Raw genomic sequence first — 20,575 nt, 5'->3', positions numbered from 1 at the left:
TGCTTACATTAATATGATTCTTTATGTGCAAAACTAATATTTCTGCTGCTTATTAGAACATGTAGTTTTCACTATATGTGAATGTCAATATGTCCATATACGTAAACATACTAAAAAATATTAGCATGTTTCTTATTTTTATTTTACATTTCAACAATACAACCTAAAATATTATTATTGTACATAATATACATTATTGTTGTATATATAATGTTTATAATATTCATTTATATGTGTAGGATATTTAACAATAATAATACGTCGTTAGTTTTTACATTTTTACAGTACGTCTTCTGTGTGATAAGATCGATAACAGAAGTATGTTCTGTTTATCCATGTGAGCACGTGCTCCATCTACCTGCCAGAGAACCAGCCAATCAGCTGAATTCACGCCAAACATCCAATCAGAGGCATTACGTCAGTGTAACGGACAAGAACGAAAAGCGCGTGTGTAAACATCCCGGATTACTAGAGAGGGCGGAGACGTCATCGATAACTCTACTACTACTCTATCTCTACTAGACTCCACTCACCGGCACTGTCCCTGAGAAGTAAAACAAGCCCATCTAAGATTTTAAACGCTTCCCCTCGGCAGCCAATAAGCGCTGTTCTAGTACTAGCTCGCTCCGGAGCCGACCAATCAGAAACGCGTTCCTCTTTGTTGTTGGTGATGATGACATGAAAATATTGTTGTTGCTGTTGGAGGCTGCGGAGACTCAGCGGCGGAGACAGGCAGCAGGCAGCAGGCAGGCAGGGAGGAGCGGGGTTGAAGGCTTAGCGGCGTTCATCCGAGTGAAGATTTGTTTTTATTTTGTTTTATTTTCGACTTTAAAGCAACTGCGTGTTGCGAGAATAGCGGCCATGTCGGTGAATATGGAGGAACTCAGGCACCAAGTGATGATCAACCAGTTTGTTTTGACGGCTGGCTGCGCCGCCGACCAGGCGAAGCAGCTCCTACAAGCGGCCCACTGGCAGTTTGAGGTGAGTGTGGACGCTGGGAGGTTTATGTCGTGTGTGGGTGAGCCGTTATTTAATCCTCAGACTGTGTGTGAGCTGCCGACAGGTTGAAATTTACTCGCTGTTTCGGTTATCTTGAGTATTTTGAGTGCTGCCGTGCGACCATGCGCTCCGGCAGCTAGCGTTAGCTGAGCTAGCCTTCACTGAGGACGTGGTGCTCCACTCAACGGACGTTTTTGTTTACATCCTCCACAGGAATCCTCCGTGTCATTGCTAAGCTAATTGTTGTTAGCCTAGCTGCTAGCAGGATAATCCAGCCGTTATAAAACAGTAAAGGACGGGTTCACAATTTTCTAAGAGTGTCTTAAAACAACAGTCAGAAGCCCAAATGAACATTAAAGCTGTTTTTCTTGCTGTAATCATTCCTCCTGTTCATACTGACCATTAGAAGATCCCTTCATAATTCACTTACAATGGAAGTGATGGGGGACAAAATCCACAGTCCTCCTTCTGTTAAAAGTTTTATCTGAAGCTTCATATTAAATAAGATAACAGTATAATAACAGTTAGTTGCAGCTGTAATTTAGACCTTCTGATGACTAACAGTTATTTAATAACTAGTCAGAGGAGAAAATCTTTCCAGGAACTCAGAGGGGAAATGTTGTGGTTTTTAGCTGTTGAAGCACGGAATTACTTTTGCTTTTGGTAATATTACAAGAACAGATAAAGAGATCAGACTCACTGTGCTTAGAGCTAAGTGGTCTGAGATTGATCCTAGTCTTGTTCAGTTTATATATAGGCTGATTAAGATGCATTATCCCTCCAGCTGTTCTCATATACACGTCTCCCTCAGCTACCAGCAGTTATTTAAAGATGGAATGATGAGTCCATGAAAGGACGAGTTCACAGTTTATCAAGTGTGTCTTAAAACAACAGTCAGGAGTCCAAATGAACATTAAAGCTGTTTTTCTTGCTGTAATCATTCTTCTGTTCATGTAAATGTATTTCAAAGTTTATCTGAAGCTAATATGAAGCTTCAGCGTCCAAATGAGTCAAATCAAGTAGATATCTTTCAACGTTTCAGTCCTTTGTTACTATACTTCCGCCACAGCTCAACAGGGAAACACAAAAGAGCTCAAGGTGACGTCTACAAATGTCTTGTTTTGTCTACAACACAAAGATATTCAGTTTACTGCCATAGAGACTAAAGAAACCAGGAAATATTCACATTAGAGAAGCTGGAATCAGAGAATTTCCTTAATTTTCCTTAAAAAATGAGTCACAATGATTAATCGATTAAAATAGTTGGCAATTAATTTAATAGTTGGCAGCTAATTTGGAGTCTGGTAGTTTTCACCTTAAACTAGAGAAACTGTGATTGACATATTTATTTAGTCTTTAAAATGTCAGAAAATAGTAAAATAAAGAAACACTTAATCATTAAATCAAGAAATAGTGGAAATAATAGTTAGTTGCAGTTATTATTGTAAGTAGAGTTTAAATACAAGATGGCCTCCAGGCTTGGATTTACACTAATTAGAGACGCGGCTCATTAAGCCCTGTGGATACTAGTTTGTAATATTCATCAGGCCTGTTGAACAGCTGATGGAACCTGAAGGATCTCTGACATCCAGCCGGTGCTTCCAGATGGTTCTCCTCCAACCAAACCTCCGTCTGCTTTAATGACCAATCTGTCGCGGCGGCCGCGGTCAGCGGCGGGCGGCGTCCGGGCCAGGTGGTTCAGCAGAGCGGCGGCTTCGCCTCTTACTGCTGTCGTCTTAACTTGCTCAGCAGATAAGTGCTGGAGACAGATGGACCCCGAGCTGTAGTGAGTCAGGAAGTCGGTTTGTTTTGGTTTGATTTATAAGTCCTCTTGATCGTAGAGAAGAAACAATTTAATTTAATTAACGACTTTCAGACATTTTTCAAGCAAAAGTAGCAAATATTCTCCAATATTCTCTCAAATGTGAGAATTTTCTGCTTTTCTTTGTCACATATGAGAGTAAAATGTGAGCTGAGAGCAAGTTTGATAGCTGCTGAAAACACAAGCTGGTAAAACTCAGTGTGATGTGAGACTGCAGCTAATGATTATTGTTTCCAAAAAATGTCTCATTTTGTCCACAACTCAAAGATGTTCAGTTTACTGTCACAGAGACGAAAGAAACCAGAAAATATTCACATTTAAGAAGCTGCAATCAGAGAATTTTGACATATTGTCTTAAAAAAAAAAACTCACAGCGATTAATTGATTATCAAAATAGTTGGTGATTAATTTAATAGTTGGCAAGTGATTGATTAATCAACTAATCGTTGCAGCTCTGCAACATTTCCTGATGTTGCTTAAGTGTTTGTGCAAGACTGTCAATCCCTTCTAGTTCCTGCTTTAACAATGTTTCATCTGTTCATGGCTGTAAATATATCACAGCTGCAACTAATGATCATTTTCATTATAGATTAAGATTATATTCTCAATCAATCGATTAGTTGTTTGGTCTGTAAAATGTAAGAAAAAGGTGAAAAATATCCATCAGTGTTTCTCAAAGAGCTCAAAAAGCTGTGACATGAGGTCGTAACTCTGCCACAGAGACTTTTACTTATTGAGGGTTTAAAGCGAGAAGCTGCACAGCTGCAACAATTAGTCAATTAATCAATTGACAGAAAATGGATCAGCAACTATTTTGATAATCAATTAATTGTTTAGAAAAGAAAAAAAAGTCTCACTGGATGGTTTCAGATTCTCAAATGTGAGAATTTTCAGCTTTTTCTTAACTTACATCATAGTAAACTGAATATTTTTGGCTTTTGGACGTCAGATAAAAACAACAATGACGTGTTCAGATCGAGGACGTTCATCACTGTTGATTAATGGATTATTTGACTCGACTGGAGTGTTTACAGTTAAACTGCAGCTGATGGAGACAACGAACCACGTTGTGTTAATACTTCCTGGTTTAACAACAGCTGGCTGAAGACGTATCACAGCTGCAACTAACAATTATTATCACTGACATTTTATCATCCATTGATTTCTGGTTTGAAGAAATCAGTTTCCCAGAGTGCAAAGTGACGTCTTTAAATGTCAAAACTCAAATATATTCAGTTTTCAATGATATCAACAAAGAAAAGCAGCAAATCATCACATTTAGAATCTGAAAACAGAGAATGTTTATAATAATATTAATAGTTATCTGTGGATGGACTGATTGATGACGGTTCCAGCTCTGAGCTGTATGATGCGTTTGGATCGTAGTGAACAGGCCGTTGTCTCAGCCTGAAGCTCCAGAACATTAATGCTGCGTTTCTATCAGATGTAGAAGACGCTACAGACAACATACTGGTTGTAAAATACTTGATGTGCTTCTACGGAGGCTTCAGCTGGAAAACACGAGACGGTCGAGGGTTTAAATTCCTTCAACCTCCTCAGACGTGACATCAGCAGCATCAGGCGAGATCTGCTGTATTTCAGCTGAATGGTGTGACGGTCATGGTTCATACGTGACATTGAACGCAACACGGCCTTCAGTAATAAAACAGACTTGGATCAGTTCACAGACGCTAAAATCAAACAGGAAGTAAACAAGAGGCTCGTCTTTCATAATGGATCCTGTTAATTGTTTTAATATGTGTGTAATTAGTTAAAAAAGACAGAAACACCATATCTAGTGTTATTATTATTTAATAACAGTAACATATTGTTTTTAGCAACAGGCTAGCAAAGATAGCTAACCAGCTAACAACCGCGCTAATTAAAACGATGATGTTTGACTCTCTGGTTACTAAAACTACATATCAGTTAAACAGATTATTAGAACAATTTCTAATATTTAATACCCAAAGATAATATAGTTAGTTCACTATTTTATAGCATTTTTTTTAACATTTAGTTTAGTTTCTTATCGTCTCTGTTTGATGCTTTGTACTAAATATTGTGAAGCATTTTATTTTGAAAAAGTGCTGTAAGAATAAATCTTTACTTTGAGGAGCTGGAAGTGATCACATTAAAGCTTTTAACATCCTGTTAGCAAGTGTTTTCTGTCATTTTTTTAAAAATCCAAAAACATCCCAAACTAAAGCAGAAACATCCGAAATGTAAATTCAAACTTCTCCCTTTTGAAACCACTTCTCTCTACTGTATGAAGCGTCTGAACTTGACTGTAGATCCGGTGCAGAAGCTCTCTGGCAGTCAGCTGTAGTTCAGTCTCTCTGTGTTCTTGTGTGTTCGGCTCCGTCCCTCCGCAGTGTTTGTGTTTACAGCAGCAGGAAATGTGAATTGACAGAGCGGCGTTAGAGAAGGACGCGCTTCAAACCTGGGCCTGAAAAATAAAGCGAGCGCAGACAAAGAACAGCGTCGGACTCGGTGGCTCTTTGCACAATAGCAGCAAAGCACATTCACGCTTTGATATGTGTGTCACGTTGTACGGCAGACATTCCTGCGCTGAAGCTGCTGTTGTCAAACAACCAGACCGGGTGGGAGGAGGAGGAGGAGGAGGAGGAGGAGGAGGAGGAGGAGGAGGAGGAGGTGGAGGAGGTGGGGGAGGGGGGAGGAGGAAACCACTGCATTCATTGAAGTGTTGGCGTGTAAGAGGCCTCCAGTAAAGGGGAAATGGAGGCTACGCTGAGCAGTAAAACAAGATCACACACCGTCTGACACTTTCGATCCCGTTGCTGAAGCTCTGCTTGACTTTAACACCATTTATCTTCTTCTGTAAACTTTATTTAAACACATACAACAAGAAACCAACAATAGAACTTCTAATAATAATAAAATAATAATAAAAAACTAGAGCTGCAGTTATTAGTCGATGACAGATTGATCTTTTTCAAACGCAAAAATGCCAAATATTATTTCTAAAACGTGATGATTTTATATTTTTCTTTGCAACTGACGAAACGAAACATTTGAAGACGAAACCTTTGACTCTGGAAAATGATGTAATTGAGAAAATAATTATAAATAATTAGATGCAGCCCTAATAAACAGCTGATATGATAACAATAATAATAATAATTAAATAAAACAACATGAGCTGTAACAATAAGACATATCAGGGTTGTCGTATTATAATGTTGATTCTATGATAAACTGGAGGTGAACGAGTGTAAAAATGCTTCGAGACGCTCAAGTGACGTTTGGTCTGATCGTCTCCAACGACGGCGAGACGGCCTATCGGACGAGGCGGAGGTGAGGTCATCATGGCGTAAGAACAACAACTTGGACCTGAACGTCTCTAAAACCGAGGAGGCGGTGGTGGAGAAGCAGAGGATCCACTACGCACCGGTCAGGATCTGCTGGACCTCGTGGAGAAAGTGAGCTGAGCGGAAGCAACGCTGCCTGTTCACACAGTGATCCGACTGCTGATCCGCCTCCAGGACGTCTACACCGGTGTCGTGCAGGTCCAGGACAAACCGGGTCATTCAGGACGTCAGAGAGGAGCTTCTTCTCCCGGTTTGAAGGACCAGAATCACTGAAAACCTGCAAAACACACATCCTGCTAATAGTTTATAAGTTGTCATATTTCTTATTTATTTTAGTTTTACCTTATTTTCATTTTGTACATAAAGATTCTGTGACATTCTATTATTTTTTATTATATTATTATATTGATATTGTGTTACTTTTCCCTGTATGTAATTTTATATGTTTAATGTAATTTTCTTACTGCTGTGTAGCTTCATGTTTGCTGTTTGCACAGTTGTTTCATTTCTCTGCTGTTGTACAATCATGTGACAAATAAATCTCTTGAATGTTGAAAAAAGGGTTCAAATTGTTCAAATGAAACAACAGCAAACAGTCGTTAGGTCGTCTTCGTTGCCGTCATGTTTCTGTGTGTCGTTCACGTCGTCGCTGCGCTCAGATTTCACATCAAACATGTACGTAAAGTTTCCATTTGGAGTAAAGAAGGAGAAATATAAGTGAAATCCTGCTACTGTAGTTTGTTTACGTAGCCTCCGGAGCCGGAGGAAGCTTCCTGAAGCTGACCAATCAGAACAGAGCGGGCTCATCAGGAGGCGGGGCCTTAAAGAGACAGGAGCTAAAACGGCCTGTTTCAGACAGAGGCTGAACTGAGGGGCTGCATAAAGGACCATTAGAAGATAAATAAGGAGTTTTTAACTGGAAAAGATATTCCAGTAGAGCTCCAGAATATGAATATAGAGCTGAACATGTGTGAATATGATTAAACCTTTAAGAAAAAATGTCCAAATTCTCTGATTCCAGCTTCCTAAATGTGAATATTTTCTGGTTTCTTTAGTCTTTATATGACTGTAAACTGAATATTTTTGGGTTGTGGACAAAGCAAGACATTCGAAGACGTCATCTTGGACTTAAACTCAATATTTTTCACTATTTCTGACATTTTAAAGACCAAACGACAAATTATTATTTGAGAAAATAATCAGTTGCAGACCTGATTGAAAACCTTATATATGTACAGGTGGATTGACTTCAAAATAACCTGCAATCATTTTCATAATAATTGTTTAATCATTTATCAAGTGACACAGAGTAAAAACATTGTCTGCTTCCTGCTTCTCTAATGTGAAGATTTGCTGCTTTACTCTGTTTTATGTCTTTTAAACTAAACGTCTTTATTAGATAATTCATTAGATAATTAGAGGGTGTAACTAGCAGATGAATTAGTAAGTGTTTGTCTCCTGCTGGAGGTCAGAGGTCGACTGCAGAGAAAAACCGAGACGCTGTAAAAATGTAAACAGCAGCTTTCAGGGCCGCCTCCCTGTGTAAACAAGGAAATGAGCTGGCATCTTGTATTGTTCCTCTTTTGTTGTGAACGGCGACGAGGCCGGCGCGAACGACGCTCCTCATGACCTTGTAGAAACACAAACAACAGGCGGATAAGCATCGAACTCAGGGAGGAAACTTTCCTGTAAGTGTGACTGAAGCCTGAATCATAGTAGTGATGAGAAACACGTTTCCTCATGTTCACCGGAGTCAACGTCTGTTCACCATCATCACAGACAGAAGCAAACACAATAACAGACTTTCAGTTGAAACTGTATGAAGCTGGAATCAGATGTGTTGATCTGTTGATCAGCTCATTGATTACTGATCGCTTCAGTTTTTCTTTGTTGTATCTGAGAAAGAAGCTTTTTAATGTAGTTTAGTTGGTGTAAAATGTGCTAATTCACAGTAGATTCATTGATTAGTTGATCTTCAGAAAGCTAATCGGCAAATATCTTGATAATCAATTAATTGTTTAAGTAATTTTTTAAAGCAGAAATTCACCGTTTTTACCAAACTAAACTAAATATTTTATACTTTTTGACAGTTTGACGACAAAACAAGATGTTTGAATTCATCAACTTGAGCTTTTAGAAGTTTTGAGGCTCATTTTTAAAGTTTTTACACATTTAATGGAGCAAACGAGTCATTGAGAAAATAATTAATGAATCATTTCAACACTGTTTAACTTGAGAAAGAAACTTTTTAATATTGTAACAAAATGAAAGTAGTTTGGTTTGTGTAAATTAGCTCATTCAGAGTGAACAAATCAATCAGTTAGATTGACTGATAATTGATTTTTAGCTTCTCAGATGTGAATATTTGCTGGTTTTCTTTGTCTTTTTTATAATATTAAACTAAATATTTTTGGAGTTTTGACAGTTGCTCAAACAAAACAAGACTTTGAATATGTCAGCATGGGATTTTAGAACTTCTGAGGAGCATTTTTAACATTTTTTTTTAACATTTTATGGAGTAAAATTGAGAAAATAATCAGCTAATCTTTTCATCTTGACGAGTTAACAAAGACAGAAAGATTTCAGTTTTATTACTGAAATAAAAAGAGTTTGTTTGTGTTTTTTCAGACACATAAAGTTTCCCTTTTGACCTTTCAGTTTTACATTAACTGTGTCAGTTAGTCAGTCAGGTTTAGATCCCAGCGTGGAGATAATAGTTTAAACCCTGAGCCGCGTGAACTGACCCGCAGGCTGATGGAGGAGGAGGAGGGGGAGGAAGAGGAGAAGGGGGATGGGGCAGTTCTTCCTCTTTGTGGTCGAGGCTCCTGTGTGTTGTGATCTTCTCATGTAAATAAAGAAAAGTTTAGATGCTTCTTCTAACACAACGTGTGTGTGTGTGTGTGTGTGTGTGTGTGTGTGTTTCTCTGCAGACGGCCTTAAGCTCCTTCTTCCAGGAGGCCAACATCCCCAGTCACCACCACCAGATGGTAAGTGCATTTAAAGAGGAAAAAAAAAAAAACAAGAGACTTATGGCATGTGTGGCTAAAGGAGGCTGATTCCTTCGTACTGGACGGTGGGATGAATGCACCCGCTGACCTGCTGGAACGCACTGGTTCAGACACACACAGCTGGGCGACGCTCAGTCAGAGCGCCGCTGCTTCTCCAGCACGAGAAGAGAACAGACTTCAACATTGTGTTGGTTTGTTTCCCCCCGAGACTGCTTTAAAAAAGATACTTTGAATGTTTTCTTTTTTGTTTTATTAAACGTATAAAGAATACAAAACGTAAGAATACAAAGCAGCAGTTTGTTTTATTTATTATTGATTCACTTCAATTGGAACTTAATTTCTTCTACGTTCAACAAGTGAGAAACAGTTTTTGTTTCCTTGAATATAAAATAGTGGGAAATGCACATTAGAGGCTGAACTGTCAACACATTTCCTGCTTATAAAACCATCAAACTAATACAAAAAGACTAAAACACAACACAAGCAAGAATAATAAAAGACCCACCGAGACCCACCAAGACCAAGCAGCAACCTCCGGGGCTGTAAGATGAAGCCAATGCGGAAGTGCCAAAAACTGCAGTTCCTTGAATGGCCACTTGAGGCTCCAAACACGAGTCAATCCCCATAGACCCCCATGTTAAAATGCCCAACTTTACAGCAGAAATAAACATGTTTACAGCCTGGTACAAAAAACGGTTTAGGTCTCTATAACTAATTTCCTCTTTCATGACAACTGTACGGGGGGGGGGGTGAATTTTTTTTTATAATTCACCCGTTTAGGTTTTATTAAGCTGTAAAGTTCTGCATAATGAAGGACGTGGCTGCTTTGAGTGACAGGTCCGCCAGCCGCTAGGTGGCTTGTTTCAGCCATTCGGCCCGCCTCTTTGCCTGTTTTTGATTGGCTGGGAGTTACGCAGCGTCACGCACTGCCAAGATGGCGACGGCCGGAGCGGCTCGCTTTGAGCTTCAGAACCGCTCTTCAGAAACCAACGGGTGACGTCATGGTAACTACGTTCATATTTTTATGGCGTTAGCTTCACGTCAGACCTGACATCCTGTCTCAACTCGTCCTCACAAGAAAAACGACAGTAAACGTCTAAACTTCAGGCGGGAAAAAAACGACCTGTAGTTCCGTTGACGTCTAGCGTCCGTAGTGCTGATGAGACGGGACGTGACGCAGGATGTTTGGGTGTTGGCGTGACTGTTTGTTATGTTTCTTACTGCGAGTCAGGACAGTTTGTTTAAAAAAAAAAAACAACGTAACATTGTGGTGTTTACTGTTGCCATGACAACGAAGGTTGCCTAAATTGAAGGGAGTGTGAACCACAGCGCGGTCACACCATAAAACATCATCATGTTTTAACAAAGATTTGTAACGGCAGCATCTGACGCTCCTCCGGGTCGTTGTGCGTCACTACGGCAAGCCAGATGGCGTAAACGTCACTATAGGTAGTGTTTTCCGGCTGAAGTTCAGATCGATATGCGGAGTCTTTCTTTCACTCTTGTAGATGTGATGATCGGCTGATCACGACGATCCTGAAACAGCAGCAGAAGCTATTAACGTCACGGTTTACTGCTAATCTAGCAGCTAGCAGCTACGTTAGCTTTGAACTTGAAATAAGCTCTTTGTTCTCTTTGTCAGTCGGAGGTAACATACGAGATGTTGAATCTCTGACAGTCAAGCAGCAGCAGGAAGTGATGAGCCGGTTAACTTTAACCTTTAACAGCTTGTTTATGTTGGCAGAGACGCTGTTTCCATGACGACTGTTTAGTATACGTCTGTATTGTTGTTGCACGTCGTCTTTTGTTTGCTTTCTGTTCATCAGTGTCTTTGTGTGAAGACTGAAAGGATTAGTCGATTAATCACATCAAGTAAAAAAACACCAAACATCTTCTGGTTCCAGTTTTTCTCCGATTTTCTGCTTTTCTGTGTTTTATGTTTATAAACTGAATATTTTGCATTGTTGGTCGGACAAAACAAGATATTTGAAGATGTTATCTCGGGCTCTGGGGAACTAAACGATTAAACGTAAATGAAAATGATGCAACAGAAAACAAACATGATGTCAGACTGAGATGAAGCAACGACTCAGTCTGACATCAAACTGATCCGACGCTGAACTGACGTCTGATTTATGGTCATTTAGATATTTGGAGGGGCAGGAAACTCAGCGTTCACACCTCTCAGTTGATTTCCGTCTCAGAGGATGTGAGTACATTTAGATCTGAGTTTCTCTGGTAGGAGCAGAGTGTGTGTGTGTGTGTGTGCAGTTATAAGAGATGTTTAATCTGTAATTGCGGCTCAGTAACTCAGTAATTAGGGGCTTATGAAGAGGAGTCACTTGACAGAAGTGAATGTTTTTCCGTGGCCGTGCAGACCTGCGTCACTGCGTACAGACTCATGTCTGTGGCCTTGGCTCGCCGCTGCTTATGCAATCCTCTTTCTTAACCGTCCTGGTCGAATCTTCGCCGCTCTTCCCTCCACCGCTGCATCCTGGGATTTGTGTGATCCCGAACATGCAGGAACAGCGTGCGCTCTGCCAACATCTGCAGCCGTGTTTTGTTTTTCCTCCTTCCTCCTCCTCCTCCTCCTCCTCCTGCTCTGGCTCTGGTGTACGTGCCTGCCCGCGGCTCTGGGAGGAGCCTGTCGTAGCTTGAGGAAATGTGCGAGAGGAGGTTTGTTATTATTTTGGGTGCAGCGCCATGACATCATCGCATGTGTGGAAGAGTACAGGGGCTGGAGGGAGAGCGGGTGAAGCAACGAGAGACACTGGTGGGGGAGGGGAGGGGGGGGATGGGGGTTGAGCATCAGCTGCCAGATGGTTATTTCCACCCTCCTGTTCTCCTGAAGTCCCCTCAGACCCTGGAGGCCGTCATGGAGCCGTGTTGAGAAAGTCTGGGTGTGGAGCAGAAAAACGCCAGTGTTGCAATAATGAGCCGAGCACGGCCCTTTAATATGACAACCAGTCTGTCACAGGTTCAGAAAAAAACCCCACAAAACACAAAGAGAAGCAGGATGAATCTGTTTCATGATGGAAACACAGAACTATGTTGTTCAGCAGGTATTGAATAAATCAATAACGTTGGTTAGCTTAGCATTAGCATCATAATCCCTCACTGTAACCTGCATCACTGCTGCTGATTCTACATATCACACCAACATTCAGTCAACTTTATTTGAATTTGTCGTTTTATGTCACAGCTTGATGATGCTTCAGTCGCTTCCTGTCAGCGCCACCGATGTTTCCTAGCAACGGATTTACACATTAGTGAAGTATTTAGTAAATAAAACATTTCTTTAGGTTTCATATTTAGTAAATCTAGTTTGAAATGTGGTGAAATCAGCTGGTGACACAGTTCTGATCTCAGTATGACATCTTCTTTTAATGTCGCAACATTTCAAACACAAATATGTTCAGTTCATAAAGAATAAACACTGACAGAGAACTGGTTCTGTTCAACGGTCTGTTGGGAGTGAAAGCATGAGGGTCATGTGTGTGTAGCAGGAATGCTATACGCTGTGTGTGTGTGTGTGTGACAGACAGTCGTGTTATTGTTTGTAATGTACACACAGATCAGCCGCTGCCGTCACACTGAAAACAGTCTGTTGGCTCGGAGAGAGAAACGCTCTGCTGGACTTTTTATCTCCAGTACAGTGAGTCATGTGGTTTGTGTTGACGTAGCAGACAGTGTTTGCTTTTATTGATAATAATAATAATAATATCACATCTGATACGACACAGTTTGATAGATTACATATTTATACTGCATGACCCGGTTTCACTGGAGACTTTTAGTGACCTGTTGTCTAAATGAAAGGACAGTTTCACAAAGTTTATGTGAAGCTAATATGAAGCCAAGTAGATATCTTTCAACGTTACTCTTTTTGTTACTATACTTCCACCTGCAGCTCAACAGGGAAACACTGTCCGAGGAAACACAAAGAGGGAATTTGATGCTAAAAAGACTGTAAATGTGTCAGATATCCACTTGATATGACTAACTCAGACTGCTGAAGCTGAATAGAAGCACTGTGGATTTTGGCCTCCAGCATTTAAAGGGATATTTTGCAGAATTTTCCTAAAAACACAACATTATAGACTCAGTGTGTATCTATAAACGCTGCTCTCTGCCTGGATTTTATTTTTATTTTGCTGTTCGGGATGTTTCTTGGCGTCGGCCTCGGGGCAGTGGGTGTGTTGCCTCCGGCCAATCGCAGCGCAGGGTGTGAGTGTAGCGACATAGACGAGAGGAAGCTACGAAAACGGCGGACAGAGCGCCGATGTTCTGCTTGTGTGATAAATTACTCGTACGTCTCCTTTTACTGCCGGATTCTGTTGCACTTATGGCAGCGAGCAACTCAAATAAGTGTGTGTGTGTGTGTGTGTGTGTGTGTGTGTGTGTGTGTGTGTGTGTGTGTGTGTGTGTGACAGACATTGAGATGAATGTTGTGTTTACAAACAACATCCTGCATAGTAACAAGCGGGCAGCTGTGATGAAACTCTGACTGTCTGACAACGAGAGATAAACTGTCATGAAGGTTTTCATCTGTTGTACTTGTCACCATCTGGACCAGTTTAAAACTGTCATTACTGAGTTTTTTTTGTCTGGATGTTCACTGGTTTCCAGCTCAGAGTGTATGATGAAGGGAGGAGAGATTCTGAGCTTCAGTAATCTCATAAAAATATTAAAATATTATTCTTTGTTCCTTGTCTGACTTTGATTTAGGGGATAATTATTACCTCAGTTTTGGAACTACAGTTCCCACAATGCTTTGGGGGGTATAAACAGGAAGTATTCTTCCCTATATTTGTTCATATTTAGTTAAATAGTCTCTGTTAGCAGAGAAATGTGATGATTGTCAGTTGTAGCGTCTCTTCACACATGTATAGATGTTTATCCTGCAGGAGTGTAAGTCACACTGAATGTAGGAATGTGTGTGTGTGTGTGTGTGTGTGTGTGTGTTCAGATTCATGACTGAGAAGAAGAAGAACGAGTTTGGACGCGTCTCATAGTTTGAAAAGCTTCTGCTGCAGCAACAGTTGAACAGCAGTCGTTGTTTTGATCTGTTGTGAAGCATCATGTAGCGAACACATGTGATTTGATGTGTGTGTGTGTGTGTGTGTGTGTGTGAGAGAGACTGTGACAGTGTGACTTTTTTCTGTTGTGAGAACCAGTACTGAGCTCTAAATATACTGGTTCCTCCCTCTGGCCTCCTGCTGCACAGCTGAGAGGCCCCCTCCTCTATTTCTGGCTGCTACCTGATCCTGTGTGTGTGTGTGTGTGTGTGTGTGTGTGTGTGTGTGTTTGGCATTGCAGCACTTTTCACATTACACTTTAATTGATGTTCTCACTGAAGACTTTTGGCATTTAGCAGCGTGTCACATATCACAGTGAGAAACAGAGGAGAGCAGTAAAGCAAATCTATGAACACACACACACACACACACACACACACACACACACACACACACACACACACCCCAGGCGAGCTCTGCCCTAGACATGAACTCTCAGCGCTCACATGTGTGTTTTTAAATCATCTTTACGAGTGAACAGACCTCCTCCAGCAGATCAACACACACATGAACTCCATCACCTGCAGAATCCATAAGAATCACAAATCAGGATTAAAACAACAACAACAAACGTTCAATAACAATATCAGAGCTGCAACGATCAGTCGATTAATAAATGAGTTGATTGACAGACGATGAACCTGCAGCTGTCTGACATTTTTAGTTCCAGCTTCTAAATTTATGAGGATTTGCTTCTTTTCTTTGTCATGTTTGACAGTAAATTGATTTTCTTATTCTACAGCTGCAGCGATTAATTGATTAGTTGACTGAGAGAAGATTAATTACCAACTATTTAGATAATCAATTAATCATCTGGAATCACTTTTTAAGAAAAAAAATGAAAATGAAAAATTCTCTGATTCCAGCTGCTTAAATGTGAATATTTTCTGTTTTCTTTCTCTTCGTTCAGATTTTTATTTACCAAACAACTAATCGATTAATCAATAATGAAAATAATCTCTCTTCCTCCCTCAGATGTGTACTCCGAGGAACACTCCCGCCACGCCGCCGAACTTCCCCGACGCCATCACCATGTTCTCCAAGCTGCGGGCGTCCGACTGCGGCTCCGGCGCCGGCGGCGGCCCCGCCCAGGTGTCCATGGCCTGCTCCCCGCCGGCCCCCTCCTCCACGACGGGCTTCGGCTCCTTCTGGGCCTCCTCGCCGCCCAGCCACCAGCCGGCGTGGCTGCCCCCGTCGTCGCCCACCGGCCACCACATGCACCACCACTACCACCACCACCACATGCAACAGACTCCCATGTGGCCCCCCGTCTCTCAGCCCAGCGGCTCCCAGCAGCCCCCCGTCGTATCGGCGCTCCACGGCCAGAGATGAGACTGTGTGCGGCGGGCCGGGAGGCGTCGTGTGTAGCCAAATGAATCTGTTTGGGGAGGGGGGGCGGGTCGAGATTGGGGTGGGATGGGGGGGGGAGCTCAAGAGCTCTTATGGAAAAAGACAGAAACTGCTGTTTTCTTCTCTTGTTTTTCTAAAGACGAGCAGTTTGGCTTTGCAGGAGACACTTTTCCTCTCCGTCTTCATCACAAGTCATCCAAGCCGAGGAAGAACCTGAAGCGTCGCTGAGAACACTGAGGAGGAGGCAGAGAAACGCAACAAAGCCCATAAACTCTTTTTATTTAGGGGAGGGGAGGGAGGGGAGGGGAGGGAGGGTCGGGGGGGGGGGGGGGGGACGCAGAAACTTCTCTTCATCATCAATGCAAGCAAGCCCAGGACCCAGCAGAGCACTTACTTTAGGATAGGAGCCATGTGATCTGTTGAAGTGCTTTGTGATCAGTCTTTTATTTTTTAAGAAACTCTTCTTCTCCCGCAGGGTTCACAGATAATCTGGCAGGAAGTCGGCAATAACCAGCAGACAAACAAAGAACTCAGACCTCAGAGGTTCAGGGTGAAAATGTTTCCACACGTGTGTTTTGGTGGTGCGTGTGTGTGTGTGTGTGTGTGTGTGTGTGTGTGTGTGTGTGTGTGTGTGTGTGTGTGTGTGTGTGTGTGTGTGTGTGTGTGTGTGTGTGTGTGTGTGTACACAGTGAGGATGGATCACAGGTGTGTATCAGTTTCATTTACAGCCACGAAAACGCTGCAGTGAAACTCGGCTTCACGGCTGCAGAGACACAGACACTAATCTCACACACTGTCTCTTTATGTTCCATCTGAATCACAAAACACAGACTGTCCTTTATTAATATTCCCACAATCCTCAAACTCTCCTTTAACCATTTAGATGAAAACAACTTCCTGTCTGTTAAAGACTGAAAACCTGCAGCCACGAACGTTGATCTGCAATCAGCTCAACATCAATTAACAAGCAGCTGCCATCAATAAGAGCTGCAATATAATAATAATAATAATAATAATAATAATAATAATAATAATAATAATAATAATAATAATAATGTCCTTAGAATAAATCTAAAGTCATAAATAATTTGTTTGCTTCAAAGACGAATTTATTAAAATAATGGAAAGTCCAAGTTTTAGATTATAGATGATAATTAACCAATTTGGTCAATCAAATTTAAAAATAATCAATAATAATGTCTTTTCGCTGTGATGAGGCAGGAGGTGGTCGCTCTGCCCGGACAGGAAGTGAAGGTTTATTTTTTATTCTGATGGTTAAAAGAGACTCTGATGATTCCGGAAATAGTTTTGGGGTTTTTTCAGGTCGTCAGCTGTTTGTTTGGTGTAAATGTGACGCGTTAGAGGAGGTCGGAGAACTAAATGGATGAACTGTAACGTAAAGAAGTGATCGGTGAGTTTGATTGGACGGCAGAGCTTGATTGCAATAATTTAATAATTTGATAATGAAATGATTATTTGATGGTTTCAGCCTGACGGAGAGCTGCCGCCTAGTTTTTTGTTTTTCACTTCGACTTTTAGCGGCAGATGACGACATGTTGACTTGAAGTCATTAAAGGAAAAGTTTTGGGGCATTTGTTTATTAGTTTTCTTGCTGAGACTTAAATGGAAACAACTCTGCATGTCTGTTAAACACGTAACCGGATGTTAGCTTAGCTTAGTTTAGCTTAGCATAAACCGGAAACAGCTAACAGTAACTAAACCTCGAAATCTCAGTAATTCACGTCTGGTTTGTTTATTCTGTAAGAACGTGGCGGTGTTACAGGAGGTCACGTGACTGTTTACTGGAGCTGCAACATCAATCGATTAGTTTAACTATTAATTTTTAATTAAAGTTAACTATTTTGATAATCAATTAATCATTTTGAGTCTTTTTTTTTAAAGAAAAAAAGTCAAAATTCTGATTCCAGCTTCATAAATGTGAATATTTTCTGAATATAAATTGAATATCGAACAACAACAAAACAACATTTGAAGTCGTTATTGATCCACATTTGAACCATTTTATGGACCAAACAATTAATCATTTAAATGAGAAAATAATCAACAGATGAATAGATAATAAACTGAACCAGGAACAGTTTACTGATGTAATTAGCGGCTGTTTATTCTCAGTAAGAAAACAAATAAACGTCTTTCCCTAAAATGTTGAACTTTTCCTTCAGCTGTCGTCGTTAACTGTCGTTAACGTCCGGCTGAAGCAGCAGGTTTGTTTAGTTTGATAGTCTGAGGCGGGTTTTTTTTCTGTGTTGTAAATAAAAGCCTCAGCTAAAAGATTTCAGTTACCATGACGACGACACGCCGGTAAAACTCACAAACGCACACTGATTTGAGAACATTGTGACGTAGACGGACGCCGTCTGTCTGTCTGTCTGTCTGTCTGTCTGTCTGTCTGCGGGGTTCAGAGGCCGACTCAGTGATTTTCCACACAACCTTTCAGACGCTCAACCACTCCTACCTCCGTCTGTCTGAATGGGAGAGGCCCCACATGTGCTTTGAATGTATTCTCTGCTGCAGACACAGACAGGATCAGAGGGTTTAAACACAGCAGAGCTCATCAGATCAGAGTCCAGGTGACCAGAGAGACTCACATCCACCGCAACCAGATCAGCAAGATCCCGTTTATGTCCCGACTTTTACTACAAAAAGTCTCCTTCAGGAGAAAAGAGGTTGTTGTTGTTGTTGTTGTTGTTGCCAGGGGAGACGGGACGCAGCTTCACACAGACAATCAACTGTTTCCTGTGTTTCTGTCTCGTTTGGATGTTTATTGTCCTGCAGTTTGTTTGTTTGTTTGTTTGTTTGTTTGTGCAGCGCTCAGCGTCGAGGCTGTGACATCACAGCTGCTGAATGAGTTTCTGTTCATATCCAGAAATCAAATGATCTGCAAAAAAAAAAGAAGGAAAAATCCGCCCTGAAAATGTAACAACACTTAAAAAAAAAACCCAAACCAGCTTGTTCTGAGAGTTTTTCATATTTCTGCAGTTTGTTATAAAATAACATCAAGAATCCAAACATTAGATCTTTAAAATGTTTTTATGATTTTTTACATTAATTTATGTTCAGTTACATGTTTTTGTAATTTCTATCATACATGATGAGTTTAATTCTGCTGATTATTAAATTTGAACTTCATAAAGAGCTGAAACGATTATTCGATGAACAGGAAATGAATCGTCAGCTGTTCTGATAATCGATTCATTTGTGTTCAGGTCGTTTTTAAGCAGAACTGTCAAACACGAGCTCGTTCAAACTTCTCAGACGTGAAGATTTGATGTTTTTCTTCGTCGCATCTGACGGTGAACTTAAATCTTTATGTTTCTGACTGTTGTCAAACAGAAACAGACATTTGACTCATCAGATGAATCAATAATGAAACTAAAAATCATGCAGACTTTACATGTTTATTGTAAAACATGAGACAGTTACCTAAACTGATAATTACTGACATTATTGATTCATCTGATGGGTTTTTCAGTTTATAAAACATCAGAAAACAGTAAAAGTCTTCAGATGTCTCGTCTCATCCGACCGACAGTGAAAAACACAGATTTTAATTTACTGTGACGTCAGACGAGTAAAAGCAGCAAAATCTCACATTTTAAAGCTGGAAACATTAAATATTTGTCGTCTCTGTTCAGGATTAATTGATGATCAGAATAGTTGAGCGGCTCTTGTTACCTCATGAGTCATGTGACTAAAACATGCAGACTCCATGTTTAACAGTTGATTTTCTTACTGAACTGAATCAAATGGAAGTTAACAGCAGCGCAGTGTGTGTGTGTGTGTGTGCGCGCGCGCGCGCGCGTGTGCGCGTCAGATCTGCAGTAAACAAGCTAAAACGTGTAAATGAGGCCGTCTGTTGGTGACCTCAGGGCGGATTTTCTTCCTTTTTTTTTTTTTTTTTTTAAATCAAACTCCCGCAGCTGTCTTGAACCCGCCGAGGACAAGTGGAGACAGACGAGCGTGTCTGAGTCGTGGTGGTGGTGAAGCGACGTGTTGTCGCCGCTGAAGGGTCGGAGGTCTGAAGGCCGACAGGGGAGCCGTTGTACGAGCTTCCTGCAGGGTGGATTACTGGCTTAGCTCTGTTATGGAAATGGTTTCTCATGGAGATTTGATGTGGTCTCCATGTTCCTTTGGCACAGCTTTGGAATTTATGACCATATTTTAACCAGTAAAATACAGCTGATGTGTCTCAACCACCCTGAAGATTTTACAGACTGGGTGGTGGTTTTTCTTTCTTGTTGACAGTTTACCTCCCGTTCAAGATATTTTTTTTTTTTTTTTGCTCTTAAGATGACGGTGTACTTTCTCATGGACCCTCAGAAATAATTCACTCTGTTCTAATTCATGGCTCTTTTATAGAGATTTTTCTCTCAAGTACTTTCTGTTCATTTTCCTCTGTTGAAATTTGTATTTATATGTTTAATAAAACAAGGTATGATCTGCTACTTTCTGCAGCTTCCTCCTTTCATCACACTTGTTTTGGTTTTACTGTAAGAGCAGAATGACGGTTGAGAAAGCACAAAGCTGCAGTCTGAACTTCTTCTCTCAAGTTACTCTTCTTGGCATCAGTGAGGCTGTTGATAGAGGAAGGATGTGGTCAGAGGAGAGTGTCAGTGTTTGAGAAACTCAAGTGTGATTGACCCGAATGTGAAACAACTGTCTTAAAGAAGAAGCAGAAAGGTTACGTTCAGTGACAAAGACTGGATTAATAATAAAGGATCTAACAACAAACCACCGACAGGCTGTAAAATAATCAATCACAGACGTGATGAAGGACGAAATATCCAGAAGAAGAATTATTTAGATCAGATACTGAAGTAAAAATACCAATTCAACAATGTAATAGTGTAATAGTACTCCATTCAAAGTATCAGCAGCTAAATGTATTTTAAAGGATCAAAAGTACTAATTCTGCAGTAAAATGTACGGAAGCCCATTTCTGCCAATAGAACAAATTCATGATAA

At 40.7% G+C, this 20,575-nt stretch overlaps 1 protein-coding gene and 1 long non-coding RNA gene across 2 annotated transcripts; both read left to right on the top strand.

The window, feature by feature from the left end:
* The first annotated feature begins 656 nt into the window (after positions 1–656).
* ubald2 (UBA-like domain containing 2) lies at positions 657–15,626 on the top strand. Its single transcript, XM_042393389.1, has 3 exons — positions 657–981; positions 9,084–9,140; positions 15,215–15,626. The coding sequence occupies exons 1-3, from the start codon at positions 679–681 to the stop codon at positions 15,569–15,571; spliced, it is 717 nt and encodes a 238-aa protein (XP_042249323.1). The 5' UTR covers positions 657–678; the 3' UTR covers positions 15,572–15,626.
* Positions 15,627–15,920: 294 nt separating this feature from the next.
* Positions 15,921–20,083, top strand: LOC121884572. Its single transcript, XR_006092373.1, has 2 exons — positions 15,921–17,000; positions 19,531–20,083. It is a non-coding gene; the product is annotated as an uncharacterized LOC121884572 (long non-coding RNA).
* Positions 20,084–20,575: the final 492 nt, after the last annotated feature.

Source organism: Thunnus maccoyii, chromosome 18 (assembly GCF_910596095.1).
Source record: "Thunnus maccoyii chromosome 18, fThuMac1.1, whole genome shotgun sequence".
NCBI classification, from domain to species: Eukaryota; Metazoa; Chordata; class Actinopteri; order Scombriformes; family Scombridae; genus Thunnus; species Thunnus maccoyii.
Note: the sequence above shows the minus strand (reverse complement) of the source record. Positions and strands in the feature narration are given on the sequence as shown.